The 20887-nt window shown below is 42.5% G+C and overlaps 1 protein-coding gene across 1 annotated transcript; it reads right to left on the reverse strand.

Moving 5' to 3' along the window:
- Window positions 1-268: 268 nt before the first annotated feature.
- Window positions 269-20492, reverse strand: BFSP2 (beaded filament structural protein 2). Its single transcript, XM_032693824.1, has 7 exons — window positions 19987-20492; window positions 12209-12291; window positions 10173-10329; window positions 6480-6641; window positions 1981-2109; window positions 1281-1501; window positions 269-505 (listed from the first exon to the last, which is right to left on the reverse strand). The coding sequence occupies exons 1-7, from the start codon at window positions 20440-20442 to the stop codon at window positions 502-504; spliced, it is 1212 nt and encodes a 403-aa protein (XP_032549715.1). The 5' UTR covers window positions 20443-20492; the 3' UTR covers window positions 269-501.
- Window positions 20493-20887: the final 395 nt, after the last annotated feature.

Consider the following 20887-nt stretch of genomic DNA (forward strand, 5'->3'; position numbering starts at 1 on the left):
ATTGAGTTAACAGTGCACTTGACTGCTTCAGTGTTGTTTGAATTAAGATTTCACACTGCTGAGCTGATGGTCTTGTGACGCAACAGAGCGCTCGCCATTTCCATGTGGGTGCTGTGTGCACAGTGGAGGGGTAGTTCAGTCTTAATACATTTGTACTACAAAAGGGAAGAGTTTAGTTGCTAGGAAGTGGAGGGCTGATGTTCTTAATCTAACCCCCTTCGGCCATCGTGAAAAATACGGGAAAGAAAGAAAAAGTCAAACAAAACCCTGATATTCTTTATTTTTATTATAATTTTAACAACATGAGTAAATTGAAATCTGTAAGCAAAGCAATTACTTGAGAAGGGTCTAATAAAGTTGTTCAAGCTACAACCTACTTTGATTGTTGAATCAAACTGAATAAAGCAGGCTGCTTTGATGGGTTTTTAGCTTCCACGAACATAACTGGCAGTGACATCTTCTTTTGCTTTAATGGTCTTCTCTGGGCTGGGAGTTTCATAATCAGCTGGAAGTAGAAAAAGTAGAAAAATAAAAATTGGTCACTACTACAAATAAGAAATCTCATCAGCTTCAGCAGGATCAGACTATTTTAAAAATTCTCCTTGGCCTGAGAAGAAGAGGAAGTCAAAATCTGTGGATCAGATTCTCAGAGGTTCCATGACTAATGGTGATTACGGATCTTAGCAAAGCCCAACTAAGCAACCCAACCCAATCACTGTAAAGGTGTTTACTGTACTTGACACTGTAGAGGTTATTCCTAGAGGACAAATGTTAAGAGCTTGAACTAAATTTCTTTACAAAAGGTACAGTCAGTAATCCAAATTCCACCCTTGGACTTTAGGGAGAACTTATGTGCTTAGAAAGGGAGCTTCCCCAGGACCACTGCTTTAATATTTGGACTGTGTAGAAGGAAGAGGAGGGATGGCACAATGCACCCAAGGCAACCAACACATTTCCTTTGCAGCAACTAATGTTGTAAGATGCTGTAGTAGCTTTTTACTATCACATCTTAAATCGTCAGAGAAGTGAAACTCATGGCATGTTCCCAAACTATGTCCCTTCATGTTAGTGTTGCAAATCATCCTTCTCCAACACATTAGGAATCTCTGTTTGATGGGATTCTTTCCTTTTTGCAGCTTCTCCAAACCTCACCATCTACTGCCCAGTCTTATGAATAAGAGAACCATTATAGTACTCCTGCTTCCAGCAGCCACACAACCCCTTCCCAGGGAGCACATGTTTTCCATCCCTGTGGCACACTTGCTTTTAAGGAAAAGTACCTGCTTTGCTCTCCATCCAGAAGGCAGTGATATGCAGCAATGTCTTTCTCCAGCTGTTGTTTGCTGGTCAGCAGATTTTCACGGTCCCGCTGCTGCTGCTCTGTTTCTACTTTGATTTCTCCCATCTCTGCCTCCAGCTTGGAAATGACAGAGCCTAGGTTCTGCAGTTCGATGTCGTGCCAGTGCTTGGCATCATATAAAGAGTTCTCCAGACCCCTCTTCTGTAAGGGCAGGACAGCAGAAGATAAATCAGTCAGTTTTCATATGCTTCACAGTGCTTTTTATTCAGGTTTGGCCAATATCTCTATTGACTGTGTTTAAGTGGAGATGTAATGTCTTGAGAATTCCTCTCTTTAGATACTTTGATATTAGATATTATCATTATAAAAGCTGAACTACTTTTACAAGGCGCAGATATTCCTCACATTGTCAAGTACTACCCACCCAGCAATCTCAGGGAAATTATTATTCAGTGTGAAGACACTGAGGATTGAAATTTGGAGCCTGGTTGTCAAATGTGGGACACTTAGTGCACTGTGTCAATCAAGAAGAGCCCAGAAATGTCTGGCATCTCTGGAAGCAGTACCCGCTGGAAAATGGGACTCAGTCTTAACTCTGCATCCCAAGATGGGAATGTTCTCCTCAGAAGGCGCGTTGAAATCTCACAGAATATACCCACTGAAAGCCCAACACTACTTACCAAGGTTCTCAAAGATTCGGTTTCTGCTTGCAAGCTCTGTATTTTGCAGGCGGTTTCATGGAACTCGGTTCTGAGGCCCTCCACCAGCTCTTCCTCCTGGGTTCGCACGGCAGCCGTCGTTTCAGCCGCCTGCCAGTGAAAGACGGTGACTGTCATCACAGCCCACTCAAATGATGTTCTAGCTTCCTTACATACCAAACTGACAGTTAATGCTTTCACAGCTTGTGGCAATTCTGACCTTAAGTTTGATTACTGTATATTAAATCCCTCGGTTAAACAATTCTGGATACTTCCTACTGTCAAAATTATCCTATTTTCTATGCATTTACGGTAAAATGGCTTATGCATTTTACAGCATATATATTTTATCCATGTCAACAACAGCTGTTCAGAATTCATACTAGTACATCTAAAATTACCTATAAAAAGAAAATGTTGCTATAATTGTTGATTTTGTAGCTATACTATAATATTTTTTTAAAAATTAAGTGTTTTCACTTAGTCTATTGGTTTCCAGAAGGATTCAAACCTCAATTTTTCACGTAAGATTCTATGAGTCAGCAAGTCATATCACAGAGGTCAGAAAAATAATTTCTGTTAATTGAATTAAGTCATTATGCAATTTCATACTCTTTTGGGTTTGGGGTTTTATATGTGTTTGGTTCAGGCACCTTGAAAGTAGGTGAAGGAAAAAGTACCTTAGTAAAAATAAAATGTCTATACTTTTTAATAAGGGCTGAGATCAAGGCTTTTCAATCCAGTGCTCTGGGCTTTCTGGCAAATACCTACATTTCTTGTGGTTGATGCTAAAATTAAACTATGCAAAATATTTCCATTCCACTCTAAAAATTCATCTTGACCTTGTTCTTCTTTTCTGATTATTCATTCTTTTATTTTAAAAGTAAGATCAAATTTTTAAAAATCTAGGACGATGCACCAGAAATAATTTTTGTAATTCTCTTTGTACCATCATGTGAACCCCACACCTTGGACATCATGAATGAAATAGTCTCCGTTGCAAAAGGTAATTTAAGTACCAGTTAAGTCTCAAACAGGACTTTGGATTTAGGAACCTGTGTTGTGTAGGGCTGAATTTCATTTCAAACACCAAACCTGTCCTTTCCAGCAAATTACACAGAGTATTTTCTAGAAATACTCTGTAGGGACTTGTGCTTCAGAAAGACATAATTCCACCTCCCTGGTGCTAGTGAACCCAGCCGAGTGATCACGGACCTGCCACTCTGGAGTAAATTGTGTCTCCTAAATTGTGTTGAGAGTGTAGTCTGCAAGTTATTATGGTACGAGGACTACAAATGCCTCTTTTTAACGAGATACACGGGGAAGGGAAGGTGCCTTTGCATCTATATTTATAGCCTACACAAATTACCTGAAGCCTGGCGTCTTTCTCACATTACCCCTGCTGGTGGCCCAAATGCTACCTATAAATCCAGCTTGTCTTTACGACAGGTGACACTGAAACACCTCCAGGATTTATCCTAAGCTCTCACAGCTACCTGACATTAGTGGTGTGAAGAATAGAACAGGCAGATGGAGTAGATGGAGGTGGCCACATCAGGCTCTAAATACCAAGGATGACACAGCAAGTAAGCACACACTGAATGCACTCTAAAGCTTTTGGGACACACAGGGTTTTCCCATTCTTCTTACAGGATTACCAGCCCCAAGAGTCCATGTGTGTGGTGCTGCTGGGCACTTGGCCTTAGCTTTGGGGTTCCTTCTGTAGAGAAGTGCAGAAGTAACCTTTGTGCCCTCTCCACTAGGTGATTCGTGTTTTCTGGGGACTCTTCCTATTCCTGACATGCTCCATAAGGGAAAGGCTATACCAAATTGTGGTGACCACAAACAACTGGATTAATGGAGGGAGAGGATGAAATCTTCATCCTAAATTTTTATCATGTTGCTGCGTGAGTTTCCTAGGAATCTGTGGATTTCAAGCACATCTGTAAAGTTCTGAGCCAGGCTTTGTGTATGAGCACAGAATCCCTCATTAGTCTATTTTTTATGGAGTCAAGATAATGATTAGGATGATTAGGGATAGAAAACCAACATGCAGGGTCTGATCAGCATGATATCTAAAGAAGTACAGTTACTTTGATAAGCTCTTGAGAGTTCTGGGAACATTTTAGCAAAGTAGCAAAGAAGGGAGAAACAACTGACATAATTCACAAGATTTTTCAAAACCTTTTATGAGATCTAGTGTAGGAGACAACAGAAATAGCTGTGTAATCATGTGCTCAGGGCAGAACATTTCCATGGATCAACAGCTGGTCAAGAGACAGCACGTGAAGAGGAGGATTAAGGTCTACTTCCATTAAGGCAGAACCTTAACAGCTTGATGCATCAAGATTTACTGCCTTGGGAATCAATCATGAAGTAGAAGGATTTATGGATGGCAGAAAACAATATTGATTAGCAATGAGCAATAGTGGATGTGTGGAATCAAACTACATGAAGGAATAGTGCATCATTAAGTAAAGCATTTTCCAGGGAAAAATATTAAATAGCATGCATGTCTTACAAGGGTTTAAATCACTTGTGTCAATTCAGGGAAAAGTTTTGAGCGTTGTGGACAAAAACAGTGCACAGGTGAAACCAACAGACTGGAGTTTTGGGGTTACTGACTCATCAAGTCCGATGTGAAAACCTGTTCGGTATGAATTTAAATTGATGTGTTTTGGTGCCCGAATACCCTTGAACAATCTAGCCAAGACTGCAAGTCTAGTCACAAGACAAAGCAAATAAGGCAAGGAAACAAGTCAGAAAATAACAAAAATACTGCCCTCATGTCAGTATTAGGCTATCATTTGAAACACCTTGTGACCTGGTCACAGCTACACCAGAGAGTAGGTGCAGAAGATAGAAATTAAAATATTAGGGACCAAGGAAACCCTCATAGAGACACATTGAAAAAAATGGTTATGAAGAGCAAAGCAGTGGAAGGAACTGCTCTCCCTCTTCTGATGTTACAAAAGAGTAAGGGCAAATTTTTCAGAGTGTGGATAACCAAATGGTACAACTTAGCCACAAAAGATGACATTAGTCCAGAAGCTTAGTTGATAAAAGCTAAACTCTTGTTATCTGTACAAATAGTAACAATCTGAATAGATCTGTATCTGTATGAGATATGAGATACAAAACTGCATCATCTGGATTTAATGGGAGTTATATTTGGGGTCAAAAGCCCCTACAATGTCATACCAGAATCTGTGCAGAACAAGAAATCTGTGATATTCTGCTTCTTCCTCTCACTAAAAAAACAAACAAAACCAGGAACAACTGAAACTAGTAAGAGCTTAGAGTGAGATGGCCAAGTAGGGATGAGTTGGGTACCAAAGACAGGATAGAGCAGTCCACTATGAGCTGGCAATTTTCTCCCCAAATGGTATCTCTGAGCAGCTGAAAGATCAGATATTGAAGGCATGAAAGAAATAAGAAGTTGTAAGGGTGTGTTTGCACAGAAGGAGAAGGAGGCGAAACAAACAGGACAGGGAAGTGAGAACACTGAAGAATTTGGTGCCATCAGAGTGATGCTCATTTTGCTGAAACCTGTCAGTGGGTCAGGAACAGATTTTTCTTCTTTATTTTGAAAATGAACTCAGAGCTCGCATATATCTCTGCAAACATATTTCTTGGTTTTGTTCTTTTTTTTCTTGCTATTTCAATAGCCTCTATGCCTCTCGTGGCAGCTCTTTACCTTGGAACAGGGGGGAAATATTCTTGCTAAGTATTTCTATAGCACTGCTGTAGCTATGATTAGCTCTTTCATGCTCTGCTGTAAGAGCCAACTCAGAATGAGATGGCTTCTATCATATAAGATCATCCACTGAACTTAATGTTTCAGTTCTGCAAAAATACTGACTTCAGCCAGGTACTTTGGAAAATGAGTGACACTTGGTGACAGAAAAAGCTGCATTAAAAGGATATTTCAGACTCAGCCTCAGGAGAGAGAACTTTCAAAGGGAATGGCTATTATCATCATCCCTTTTCATTTCTAAGTTAATATCTAGTTTTCCCACTGCTGCCAAAGGAAACAATATCAAGGAGAAACCCATAAGGAGTCTGTAGTGTAGAGCAATGTGTTTTGCCTCTCTTGATTTATAGATACCTGTAAATTATTCAGTGGAGGAACAGTCCTAGTAAGAAGGGTAATGACTGTGATATATCCTACAAAGAAGGTATCAACCGATTAAGTTTTTTTTCTTAGCCAACACTTCCGAGCTCTTAAAAGGCTCCCACAGACACCTGCAATATGAACAGGGCCACTTCCACCACTGCTTAACTCGGTGCATCCCACAAAAGCCCCTGATGTTTGAGTGTATTTTCTCATGGACTTGGACTAAAATCTTTTAGATTTCTAATGTCTTTTTTGTAATAGAAAAAACCCAAACACCCAAACCTCAAAGATACTGCAGAGTATTAGAAAGATTTTGTATTTGCTTCAAATCCTGTGATGTTGGAGAGGGTTACAGAGTGCTGACCTTGGTACGGAGAAGGGCACCTGTCTCAGCACGATTCTTTTCAATGTCTCTCTCCCAGTGGATTCTGATTTTTTCCAGAATGTCATCCAGGCCACTTCCCATGGGAACATCAAGTTCTTCGAGCTGAGATCCAGCAAGCTGTTTGTATAATACCTTCACATCCTTGAACAAAAATAACAAACATAAAACAAAGTGAACTGGACAACTGAATGGTATCTTCAGAGAAACTTCAGGAAGAGCTCTTTTGGTGCCGCAAACAGAGAGAGTAATTAAATTTTGTCCCAGAAGGTGTCTCTACATTAATGATTTAGTGCACTGGAGGGTTTCTTTTTCAAATTTTTGCCTTGCTTGGATTTGCCTTGCTTCTGCATGGGGCCTCTTAGTGCAGATCTGGAGTACTGGAAGTGGTTTCTCCCTTGGTGGAAGAAGACTGAAGCCCTGCACCAAGGCACTACCCAGAACAGCCCTCTCAACAGTGGCAAGTTTCTCCAGCAGTCAGAGCTTGATACGTGCACACTGTGCACCCGGGACCCAAACTCGCCACAACTGTATTGCCAGTAAAGCTTCAGCATGGACTTTGGGTCAGCAGGTAACAGCTCACAGGATATCAAACCCTTCTCTTCCCTCTCTGCCGCACCATGCAGTAGCATAGGCAGGCATTTACTGGAAGACACAACAAGATGTGCAAAGCAGCAGGAGCTCTACAGCCTCGCAGCTTGCATGAGCCATGTGTGGTTTATGCATGTGCATGTTAGATGAAGAGTACTCTCCTTCTCTGTGACAACATTTTGTTCCTTTTTTGCATATAAGCGCTCCAAAAACATGTAATTAGTAGAGAACTAGTGTGTCTAGAGCTGCACGCTTAAAGGTAGCACATCAGTTGTACATCGTGTTCAGGAACACGAGAATAAATGAGCTTTGCACAGATATCTGAATTGTCTGGCACTGCAATCGTTTTACATCCATCTGCTTGTATGTGCTATTGGTATAAGCAAAAAAAAAAGGTAGTGTGAAAGCATCTAGGAATTGTATTTGTAAGCAATGGCCCCTGACAGTGACAATACTGGAAAAAATGGATGGAAATTATGTGAATTATGAATCTGCAAGAATGAAAGTCTCAAAATGTGCCCACTCTGAGCTCACAAAAGCTTCAAAAGGACTTGGCATGGATTTCCTAGTGGGAGCACTGGGGGAAAGGAAGGTTTGAATTAGTTCAGGAAAGTCCTTGGGAGTTTATTGAGCCAGAGCTCAGCTGGAGTAATTGCAGTAGTTGCTTCCAGCCTTTATTCTGTGACTTCTCTTAAGCAGCTTCTCCTGGTGCTGCTGCCACGGGAAAAACAGGTCTGTGCCGAGGTGGTTCTGTGAATGCTCAGGTACTCCAATCTTTCCACCCTGCAAGGGCTCCTCTACATGCAGAGCAAGAGGAGCTTGCTGTTGGAAAGGTGGTATTCTCATTACGCTATGACTACAGTCACAGAACAGCGTGAGCACCAGCTTTTCTGGTTTCACAGCAGTCAGTGCAATACTTGAAAGTTTATAGGGGATCTTGTTTATTTCTTATCAATTTTCTTTTTTCCCTCTTATCTAAAACAACATCCATCTTTCTCATGCCATGCACTGAAGATTAAGTCACTGGTTGTTTCTGGTGAAACGCCAGCCCTGAGATTAGACTGATGCAAGCAGGGAGAGGGTGAAGCAACCCCATCTTGGCAAACCAAGTCTCCCTATGCCTGCCAGTGTTGCTGAAATCTTGTGGTTAGAGGAACAATCCGTAAGAAGTGTAAGGTAGGATAGTGCCTTGCCTCCATGAGCCATCATAATTCAAGCTCTATTTTACTTTTGAGGAACTATCACAGTTGCTTGCTGTCCCTTATGTTGGATTAGTAACAGCTCCATATTCAAGCCCCCATCAGTAAAGATGCTGATTTGTGTTTGATGATCCCAAATCCTCTGCTGAAGGGAGTAAGCTAAATTCATGCAAAGAGTGCTGGCGAGCACTAATAATGAGTAAGTGGGAAAGTATTCCAAAACTGGGTAGTAATGGGCTTCCCTTCTAGCTGCCTCTCTATAGTGGTACATTCCTCTCATCCCCTTGGGCTGCTCTACGATCTCAGGAATTCTCATTAGGCCTCAACCTTGATCAATCAATGGCTCTTGGGCTGTTAAGCTCCCCTTGAGCTTATCAGAAACACTGTCTGTTCCCAGGAACTCCTGTTGCCTAACAAACTTCTCTTGTCTAATCAAGGAAAGGGACAACAGACAGTAAGTTATGCTCAGTTAGCCTTGGAACATTATTTGCCTGAATCACAGTCCAAGTGGAACAATATTATTTCTACCAGACTTCTGAGGAAAATTCCAATAATTACCATCTTGGATGACGACCAGGATGGAGATTGACAGATGACTAGAGCCAATCATCTTCTGACCCTATAAACAGTGGTTCTAAGTGAGGCCCTTTGAGCTCTCCTAGACTGCAGTGGGCTGTGAGCAGCAACCTCCCTCCGAGTGGGGCCTCTCAGAGCTCAGGAGCTCCCAAGTTTGCAATACTCAGAGGATCATTGCCAAAAGCTGATCATGGGGCCCAGACTGATACCCTTGCTACTCCTCAAGGCTCAAACCTCACCTGCTGAGAGATGCAAAAGCATCCAAATGAGTATTTCACTGAACTTGAGATGAAATTTTTAACAGGTACTTTTTACATATTCTTTGTGTCTGTGTATGTGTGTATGAATTGATTTAAATATCCTATAGCAAAATATAGTATACATATTGAATAGGAAATCCTATTGGATCATTTTGTAAATGTTAAATTAGTCAATGATCAGGTGCTGACAAACCCTTGAACTATAAACTGTTGACCAAGTCTGAGGTTAAGTTTGGACTCAGCTGCACCTAGGCTCCATGAGGACTTTAGAAAGCAAGGGGATCTGCTCTGAACCTCGTGACTCAACGGGAGGGCCTCCCCTAGCCCTTTTGAGCCCTTACCCTTTAGCACTTTTACCCTTTGCATCCCCAGTCTCTATGTAAACCATCCTAGATTGATTCTAATCCGATTTTCCTTTGTGAGCTTCATCTATGTGGGACGTAATAGGGTGAACCTTGCCACCAAACTTAAGTTGTGCTTTCACAACTCATTAAACCTGCTTTTGCTAACACCTTTGATGGTGATTCTTTGAAGTGACCTAAACCCCTCCTTTGTGCCACTGTCCCTGCAACTTGCTTCAGTGGTGTGCTGCTCAGGAGAGACTCAGCTTGGGAACTGAGCAGCTTGCTAAGCCAAGCAGGGTATTTTCAGAAGAACCTAGTTAATGCTCAACATTAGTGCAACAGGACCAGAGCACACGCATTTTCTCCTTACATCGGATCTCGGGGTTGAGATGTCCACATATGTGACTGTGCAACCCCAAGACCATCATGTGGTGTCTGACACGAAATGAAGCAATGACGTCATTTCCATGTAGTATTTATCAAACGAGAAAGAGTTAAAACTTAAATGTAAGTAATTTGATCACGCCTCAGGGGTTAGTGCAGTAAGTTAACAGGGAGGAAAGAAATAAGAGTAGGTTTCAGGAAAATCCCCCCACCCAGACATGGCAGGCAGAGTGTTTAATGTTTGCTTTGCACTAGATGTATGATACCAACCAGATGAAACAGGCATACACTGGCTTTGCAGTGTCCCAAGTCTGGACTTACTTCTTCGTGAGTCTTTGACAGCAAAGTTAGTTCTTCCTTCATGCTTTCTATCTGACTCTCCAGGTCCATTTTAGTTAAATTGGCATCATCAATCACTTTATACAGGGAATTAATTTCATCTTCCACTGCCTTTCTGAATGGCTGCTCATTTTCATACCTGCAGAGAAAAAAAAGCCAAACCTTAACAAAGCACAGCTCAGCAAAAAAATCCTGCCTTTTTTTTCTTTTTGAATGACACCATTTGTGCTAATTAGCTCGTGTGTCCCAGACAGAGGCACAGAAACACAGACAATATACTTTCTTCTCACCTTGTCTCTCTATACTTTAATTTAACTGCCTGAAGTACCCTGTCATTAAATCAGAGTGTAAGAAAACAGGCCAAGTTAGCAGTCTGCACTACGGTGGTTATCAGCCTGGTGGGGTTCCAGAATAAGCACAGGGAGGCACATGGTCTCTTGCTATATCTGGTATTTATATACAGTATGACTATGGGTGGCTTTTTCTCAGTTTGCTTGACTGTAAAATGAGAATAACTACTCATTTGTCTACATAAAAATTTTTCAGAGAAATGCTTAAAGAAAACACACGCACATCAAGCATTACTTTTACTAATGGACACGGTGATGGAAGTCTGGTCTTTGTTCCGGGGTCCTGGCCCATCCTTCAGACCAAATCCCAGTAGTATCAAAATAAGCAGGAAATTTCAGTGATTGGTTTGTCAACTAGAATTGCTGTTTGAACAAATGGCTCATTTCCAAACCGTGGTTGTAATGGAAGCGAAATTTTGGCAGGCAGTTGCTATTCCACAGCATGGCTTCTTGTGTTGGTCTTGTTTGTAACCTTTTGTTTTAGCTTTCCATTAAAAATATGCATTGCATTGTGAATCTCCTTGGGTGTGAAACTTTTGTGCCAAACCCGTCCAACCTGGGGATCTGGTGGCCAGGAAGGTTAGACAGGAGAGCTGGCAGCTGATGGGAAACAGCTTCATAAACATTTTGCCCCTTGAGAGCTACCTTCATTGCTAGGAGTTTAACAGCTCGGGAAAGTGGCACTGATCCCAGTGAGAATCAGGAGCTTTTACTACGCAGTGGATTGATTTGACATTGGTTTTTTTATGTAGACTGCTTGCCCAAGTCAGCTGACATTTTTAAAAAGTATTTGCTGGACATAAAGCCATAAAATGAGTATCTCAGAGTTGCACCTTTCTGAAATAAAAGGCAAACCTAAGAATGATAAACACATTTTTTATATGATTAAATAAAACAATACCACAGAGAGAGAAACAGAAGTTTAAGGGATGATCAAAATCATAGGAAATAAAAATCAAATCATTTGAAATACAATTTTTGTGTCAGATCTTGCAATAAGCTGTATGTAAATGAACGAGTCCATTACGAGTAAAAGCTAGAAGGATCTTGTCTCCTGAGTAAAATGAAAGGAGTTTCATGCACTCATGTACATGAATATTAGGCCTTTCAAACAGAAGGACATTAAAAAAGTAGTTTGCCAGTATTTAAAATCTTCTTTTACTACTTATTTTTCTCACTAAAGACAAGGAAAATCAGTGCAGCCTGTTTCTGTTTTCTTATCTAACATTTCCACACTGATGTTTGTGGTAGTTCAGCTTTTACTTTTCAGCTGCTGTAGCAGAATGATTGTTGCTTCCAAAACCACTTGTGTGCTACTGAAAATTACAACTAAGAAGCACATGGAAGTCTGCCTTTATAAAATGTCAACCCAATATTAAATGAATACTGACTTCTCAGTGAGAGACCAATACCTGCGTATCAAAGAATAGCTTAAGTAATATTGCTTGTGCACATTTTTGTTACTATGAACCTTCAAAATCTTCAAAAATAACGTTAGCAATTACAATAATTTTGCTGTTGCAAAACCCCTCCCAAATCATGGGGTTGAATATACAACTTAAAAAACAAACCCATTCAACAAACTAAGCATTACTCCCCTAAGAAGTAAGCATTTGCCAAGGCAAAGTTTCAAAGAAAGTGGCCAGCTAGGTGCCACCACAGGACTACCTGTCTTTAAAATCTTCAGCACAGGCTTGAATATTCTCGGTGTGCAGCATAAGACGGGCATTTTCAAGGACTGCTTCACCCACCTAGAAGAAAGAAACAACAGAGCTCAAGCAATGAAGAGCTTCAGCACATGCGCTACGTGCACTGTTCATGTATCTTAAGCAGATGTACAGCTTTGATTCTGAAAATAATCCTTTATCCTAGGGCTGTTCAAGTGGCTCATTCCAGATAATTTAGTCAATTAGTTTTGTACATATAAATTCTTTGCAATAGGCTGTAATTTGTCATCAAACTGTTCATTCCTCCTAAGCATCTTCTTGTAGAAACACATTTATTCTGATCATCGCCAGTTTGCAAGGGGCAAAATTCATTGCTGTGCGCAAGGTAGGTTCATCATTTAAGTCCCATTTATACTTTCTAGATACAGATTAAGTAGACTTATGCAGTTCCTATTCTACTTCCCATATCAGCAGTCCTCTTCAGGGTCGTCCTCTTCAGTGAGCCACGGAATACTTGTTGCTCATGCCGCCTGCGAGCCCTCCTCAGCTCCCAGAGCGTCGTTTTTCTTCTCTGATGGGATCCTGTAGGCTCTTGCGATAGATATGAGACCTGAGAAGCAGGCAGTCTTCAAAGATTATTACACTGATTGAAAAGATTGGTCAAATAAGATTGTGGTATCATTGCTACGGCTCTGGGGTGTATCTCTAATGTCCAAGAGGCACTGAAGGGGCAAGCAAACCTGAAAGACTTGTGACTTAGCAGCTTGTTGTGATTCAAGAAGGGTACATAAAATGATAAAAAGGTAAAAAGGACCACTGCCTGCCCTGGAGTCACACGTGCACTGAGCTATGGAGGTGACCAAAGACATGCTGAATTCAGTACTGAACATTTCTTTGGCCTTTTTCAGGAGACACCCATGAAAATTTGCAGTTGAAACTAAATCATCCCAAGAACAAGCGCAGATTTTTAAGCTGGCAAGGAGAGTTCTTGAAGCAGAAAAATCTTTCTTCAAATAACTAAGTCTGCAACTAAATAAGATTGTGAATCACCTAAAGCATTCTGCTCCTCCGAGGTGAAAGAGACCATGCAATGTGGAAACCTCAAGGCTGCATCCAGATAAGTTATCTCAAGTACCACTAGTGGGATTGTTGCCTTAGTATGTTCCTACCTGCTCTTTGTCTGGCTGTTGGTGATGGGGTGGAGGTGGGCATGCAAGGCTGAAGCATTTCTAGGTGGTAGTTAACATTTACCATTATGAAGAGTGGCTTACTGCTCCAAATGTCTTATAGACGTTTGGACAAACAAATATGAAATACGTGAAGGCACCTGATAAGGAGACGTGGAGGAATATAACCTGTTCCTTCAACTATCCAGCCAGCCCTGCTGTGCAGCCCATGAGTACAGAAGACTTTTATATGCTCACTTGCACACAGAACTGTCACTTCTTCATTGTTCAACCCCTTCTTTCCTTCTCCCTGACTTTGCGCAACCCCACATTACCAGCACTAGCCTAACTCCCCAAACCCTGGGTTGTCTGTCTGTGGCATTTCAGAGCAGCTGAGCAGGGCTGAGACTCTGGGGACATACTACTCTGCTGTCCTCAGGTTCCCTTGTACCAGGACACCTGAGTTTCTCCTGAAAGATGGAGAAATGACATTTAGTATTTAGTTTTTACATGGCAGCAGCACAGAGGTAGAGGCACTTCTTTTGATACAAGCTTAAAATTTTGGTTATTTTTCTTCTTTTTTTTTCCTTTTCTTTTTTCCTACAGAAGTAATTTTGTCTTCCTGCCAACTCATACATATGTGGATCTTCACAGAAGCTTTCATTTTTCTTCCTGACTCAAATCAAGGAGCAGAAATGCTGCCTTGTGATTTGCCCTGTCCTGTTGAAACAAACCCATTTGCCTCCGGCAGGGATCCCATGTGGTTACAACATCTGACCTAAAGTCTGATGAAAATGAATGTCTTTGAGGGAATTGGGAACATCCTGTGAGCAAAAGGAATATTAAATCCTGTGAGCTGCAAAGTGCCACTCAGAGGCATGTTAATGGCTAAGTTTAGAGCCTGAATCCAGTGTAAAATAGCTTTGGGACTGCAACGAAAGCAGAAGCAGGGGATAGCTGGTGAATTGCTGCTGCCTGGATTTCTGCCTCTATATGGAGACAGACTGCTTTTTAAAAGTGCTTTCCAGTAGTGATTTGGTGGGTTTATGGAGGCATTTGAGGTGATTTCTTACCTGCCCCACAATGGATGTCTTTACCAGAACCCTGGTACCATATTCTTGATGCATATTTTGATGATGGTCGATACCCTGATTCTCCTCTTCATAGACCGGCAGCTTATGCCAAATACTTAGTGAGAAAGTCCAGGGATTTCCAAAACTGCACAAGACCCTGAATTCTGCCATGTAACTAGAAATGGTATTAAAAAACCTCCGAACTAATGCTTGGAAGTCTTCAGGGATTAGTGTTGCAGTGGGAGCCAGCAGGCATCAGCCTTTCAGCCATCCTGGAAATCACCTGTACCCTTTAAATCCGACAGTGAACTTGAAGGATAAATAATGACACAGTAGTTTCTACGTAGAAACCAGGTTTCCTGAAAAATTCTCTCTGATTTGCATGAGCTGTGAAAGCCCTTTCCTAGGCTCCAGAAGAAGAGATGTAAGACTTCCATCTAGTGGCTCTTTTGTTTGATTAAATTGTCATAATAATCAACAGCTGGATGCAAGCATGCAGCATTAGTGAGACAGATTCATAGCCACTTTGTTGACACACGTACTAAAATATATGAAGCAGTAGTTTAGGAAACACCCTTCTTTGTGTCCATTAGAAATGAGAGGGCTTGCAATGCTGCAAACACTCAGGTGTTGCCTCCTCTGCTCGTAAAGCAGAAGGCAATGCTGTCCTGCCTCACAGGGCTTCTGGGAGTCACTGTGATGCTCACGTGGCATTTATAGAGCCAAAATGGGAGATGTTAAAAAATGCAAATATTATTACTACCAATAGCTCCTTTTAGTCACATGTTGTCTTTCAACACTCAGATCTGTGATGCACATACAACACCTTGTGATCACAAATTTTTTCAGCTCTTGAATTAACAGTGAATATTTGTGCTGTTAAACATCTTAACTACAAAGGAGCAACAATTTCCTTTGATTTCATTGTGATTTTATGGACATGAAAACGCAATGTTAATTTTTAGGAAAAAAATTCATGAAAATCTGCTGGCCCATTTGCTGGGTTACAATCGGCATCAAGGAAAACCAGCTCCTTCAAGGAAGCGTGCAGACTCCGGACTTGATAAAGTGTCATGTGATACAGACACAGGGGAGAATTTATTCCTTATCCCTGGTGACTGGCAACTTTTGATTTTTAACAGAGATCTGGCCAAATTTGGCATTGCAAGATTTACTACACCTTTCAAATTCTTAGCTGTGCTTTATCTATAGTTTTGTATAGTTTTGCTATTCTTAAAAATGCCTAAATCCTTTCTGACTACTGCTAAATTCATGGCCTCAGGTGTGGCCTGTGATAATGAATCTCATGGCTCCATTATTCATATAATGGAAACTTCTCTGGCTTTTAACTTCACTCTAGTTAAAGCAAATGATGCCTCCACGGAGAAAGTTCAGAAGATGCCACTCTAGTCTTTCCTTCCACATACACAAGGAAATAGCTGATATCAGACCATTGCCTTCAACACATTTTAATTCACAGCTAAAATCAGGCTAAAAGCATGCAGCTCACTGCCAAGTAGTAAACTCATAATTCTTTTGGTCATGCTTTCCATGTCAAACCCTTTCTCAGAGCCTGAAGGGAGAAACGAACCTCAAAGGCAGCAAGAGCAGCATTTCTTGCATTGCCCTGGGAAAGGTAATACCAGGAGAGAGCCTGAAAGATTGTTGGGTCCTTTGCTGATTCCTGCTGCATCTGGGGAAACTTGACTTCATTTACATTGGATATTTTGTAAGTACACAGGACTCCATCTGTCTGGTTCTCAAAGCAGGAGATACCTCCTAAAGAAATGTTCTGTAAAACTGTAACGTTGTCCGAGCAAAAGGAGAAAATCTCACGCCCCCTTCCCAGCTGCATGAGAAGGCAGCCCAAGTTTCCGCTGTTGGAGGTGGCTGAAATTAAAACTAATTAAAACTAATTTCTTGCCATGCTCTGTACAGCAGCTGATCAAGCTTTGTGCCATTTTGTGGGAGTTTGTTGTACCCTTAGATGAGTAGCGGAGTACTATTTCACCCATTTACAGACACTGATCACGCACTGTGTTGTGTCCGAGTGTGTTACAAGTAACACTCAGCGGCTCTCCTGGCCCCACAGGAAATAAATTACTGGGTGCAAGTCCAAATGTGGCAATTCCTCGGGCTGTTAGACCTGTATATTCTCCAGGCTTAATATTAACACCAAGTAAACGCTTATAGCAAGGCCAAGTGCAAATAAAAGTAGCTCTATGGAAAAGCTCTGGAAGTCTTTCAAATGCTCTCAGCCATGCACAGGATGTCGTGATCAGTCACAGCAGTGATAAAATTGGTCCAGGACATTGATTCCTTCTGCCTTTGTGTTTACTCCTGTGATCTGAACTGTGCTACCTGCCATCTCATAGACAAAATAAATCTCTGTGTCTCCCATGCAGCTCTAATTGAACGGTCACGGAAGCTGAGCTACTCTCTTCGCTTTGTAAACACCCTGAGATTGTTTCAAACATCCACTTTTCCCAGGTGCTGCCCTGTTCCATGGGAAGAAACTGCCATTGCAAAGAACCTCCTATTCTGCAGAAGAGGCACATTTGAGTAGAGATAATATTTTCCACAAGAAGACCGGGATGAAGCCTGGAGGAGAAGAGTATGCACTGGGTAAAATCTGTGTTTCTGTCATGGATTTGTATTTCTGTCATGAAATTTTATTTCTGTCACATGAATTCCTCTTGGCAGGGATTTCTCATTTCCCTCTTTTTTTCTGCAAAAATCCTCCCAATTAGTGCGTGTCCACCTGCTCCGCTAAAAGCCAGCTGCCCAGGCAGATAATTAATGCTGCGAGCTGGATAGTGGCTTCCCATCATTCAACTCCCACTAGTGATCCCCTGCTGCAGCCATAGCTCTGACAATTGCAAGGAAACACAAATGTTTTTTCCCCTGAGGACGCATGCCGTCTGAGACACTCATTGACACATTTTTTTTCCCTTAGCTCTGTGTTTGGGAGACATGCTGGCACCCAGTTGTTATTGCTGGGAAGACAACTACCCAAAATTCGGGATGCTGGAGCACATCTCAGAAAGGTTGGGAGGGAAATGGGACCTTGGGTCCACTGAGACCCCTTCTGCACCACTGTAGAGATGGGCCTGTCACATTTCTGATTTTGGAGCCAGGAGAGTCCTATGTGGCCGTATCCTTGTCTTCTCTCTAGCACGGCAAGAGGAAGGGGCTCCTGTCTAGATTCCCCCCCCTCCCCGCCCAGTTGCATATTTTTCTTTGCTGCTTCTTTTTCAAAAACTGTTCCCATTATGAGTGCTTGGGTTAAACCAAGTGGCTGGTCAAGTGGCTTTCCACCCCAAAACTTTCACAGCTGCTTCATGTGAATGGCACCAAGGGGTTTTTATGGCTGCCAGGCATCCCTCCAGCTGAATGCATGGGGCTGGCCAGGAATCAAAGCAAAACTCAGATTTTACAGGAAGCTGAAAATAGGACATGTCACTCTTAAAGAAATTAAGATGGATGTGGACATTTACAGAAAGTCTAAATATATTTACAAAAATTACATCCAGAAATGTATCTGCCAAGTATCTCTCATTTCTGCTACGCGTTGCTCCTGAACACCTTTTGCTTTTTTGACTGGGATGTGTCATGGCAGGAGGGTTCTGACTTGGTTTCAGCTGTTTCTGCAGCAGCTGATTTTAACATTATTTTAATAAATGTGACAGTTTTGATGTTGATGCTGTCATAATTTTTCCAATTAGCCCCAGGATGAATGAGTTTACTGGTGTTTGGGCCGGATGAGGTCCTACTTTGAGACTTGGTTAGATGCTTAGAAAAAAAAGTGAAGGAATCTATTAATCAGTATTGTACATAACAGCTTGGATCTTATCTGGGAAAGACAAAAGTGATGTCTCTGAAGTAATTGGGAAAACTTTACGTGTTCTCTAATGTGTTTTGATGGTTAAATAGATATGGATTATGCTGATCTTTTTCTCTTATTTTCTGTTACTCACAAATAAGCTACTGCTATATAGCTTTGTTTTTCTGATTTTTCTATAGGAAGAGCCCAATATTCAAGCCATATTTCATCATGAGATGCTCTTACTTACTCGTAAAAAAAGAAAGGTAGAGGCAAGGTGCAAGGATGACTATAAAAAAAGGTTGTAAGGAAGGCAATTTGGATGAAAAATTATTACACGAGCAGGTTTATCTGCACTGCAATGTTGGGGTTTTATATAAAGAAAAATCAAATAGTCCTTCCTCAGGTACCGACCATCCTACATTTTCAGTCTTAACCACAAGCCAGGGTAGGTTTTACTGGGAGGTCTACAACTGCAAAATGGGACACTTGTCTGGAAAACATGGGATGGCGGCTGCAAAGCATTAACTCCCTGTTCCTCATCAAAGTTCTCATCTGCCTCACTGAAATAATAGTTTTGAGAGGATGGCTTTTCATAAGCACCCCAGATTCAGAGCACCCCAGCAGCTAGTCTCTTCAGCAAGCAACTGTGTGTTTTACTAATACAAAAAGGTAGCAACTTTAAAAGTTGGTGCTTAACTGGGTGTTTCTGACACGATCTTATGCCCCCACGTTCAAATGACATTTGTAGCGTTCTGCAGGAAGACTTGCCCTAATAATGCAGAGTAAAACTGGACAGCCCCAAGGTAAAACACACAATTTCCTTGGGGAACTTAAAGTTGGCTTTCAGGCTTTCTGAAGAGCCACTGATTGCATTTGCTGCGCCTGCACAAGTGATGCTGGGAAGATGTGTGCAAGATGCCGGACTCCAGTTCTTCAGAGTCCCATCTGCTCCCACTGGCTGGGACTTGAGGAGCCAGCACTTGCATGGTGCACCGAGAGAGACCTCAGAGGACAGAGTTCTGTGTTCACTGCAAGCAGGACATCGGTCTGCAAAGTCTTACTGGTTTTACTGGTCAGCAAAAGGAACCATTTCTTGTCCATGAGGTCAACAGAGAGACCACTTTTGCACAATAAACATTCGTGCCATATGGAGAAGGTGGGAGTAAGGGATGGTGGGGTGATGACAAAGGGAAGGAAAGGAGTCACTCATCTGTAGCCATGTAATTATTATTTTTAAATAAACAGGGCTTTTGAAAATATGATTAAGCAAACAAGGCAATAAAGTAAAAATGTGAATTGCTAATTAAAAAAAAAAAGTGCTTGTAATGATATCGTGTTGAGGGATAACCTAATTCAGTCCTGGCAGTTTTCTTTTAATAATTTTGATACTCAGTGTAATAACCACAGATTAAAAAAAAATAAGGAAAAAACCCCCACCCATTCTAATCAGCCCAGACTATGGCGCCTTGGGGTGCATTTCAATCGCTCCCATGTGCAGAATGCCTGAGGCAATTCTCCTGCTTAATAGGCATTTTCCACAACACACTGTGAAATGATAATGCTAATTATCATGAAGATAGATTTAAACCCCTCTGTCTATGGCACCGCGCCTTGAAATCAGCCGACATTCATCAGCAGCATCAACCCTCGCCGCTCAGGGTTGCTAATGACTCCCCGCGTCCCCCCCGGCTGCCAGCAGCGCTCCGGCACTCACCTGGTGGTAAATCGCCTCCCAGTTCTCCCGCAGCGCTCCCCAGGTACCCACGGTCGCCGCTTTCTTGTCCAGGTAGACTCTGATGTGCTCCTCCAGCTCCTGGTTGACCTGCTCGAGAGCTCGCACCTTCTCGATGTACTCCACCAAGCAGCCATTCAGGCTTTCGTAGGTGAGACCCCTACCCTTATCCAAGCCCGGGGCCAGGGGCACGGCTGAGGCGGAGCTGCGTAGACCCTGGAGGAAGACGCTGCTGATGCCCAGGGCTCTACGGGACACTCGGGTGCCCAGGCTGCTCACGCCGCCGGTGGGAACGGTGCCCACGTAGACGCCGGGGGGTCTCGACAGGCTCACTCCACCTCCGACGCTCACCCGGCGGCCGGGCGGCCCCGCGCTCTCGGCCGTGGAGGAAGGGGGCTGCTGCCCCAGGAAGGACGACCGGCGCCTCGGCAAGGGCATGTTGTCGCTCCAGCCTGCCGAGCACCGCCGCTCAGCCCGGCCGCCTCGCCCCGCACTGGCGGGAGGGATGTGCCGAGCCCAGCAGGTTGGGGCTCGCGCGGGATTTCGGCTTTGTGCGACGGCTTTCTGGAAGGGGGGCTTTGTGCTGCCTGGGAGCAGCCGTCACATTGTCCGGGCGGCTGCTGGGTCAGCAATCCCATTTCAGGGGAAATCTCCCTGCTGCTGCTGCTGCAAATGTGGCAGATGAAAAGCACAATAGTGTTTACGGGGACAGCGGGACAGGGATTCGGTACAACGTACGTGTTAAAATACCAGCAGTGTTTTCTACGCTGACACCCAGATGATTTCCTACCCTTATAACCACAGGTATCAAGATATATATTACAAATGTATTTGCTGCCCACGCCAATGCTTTCTCCAGACAGAGACTACCACAGCAAGACAT

This window comes from Chiroxiphia lanceolata, chromosome 1 (assembly GCF_009829145.1).
Source record: "Chiroxiphia lanceolata isolate bChiLan1 chromosome 1, bChiLan1.pri, whole genome shotgun sequence".
Classification (NCBI taxonomy): Eukaryota; Metazoa; Chordata; class Aves; order Passeriformes; family Pipridae; genus Chiroxiphia; species Chiroxiphia lanceolata.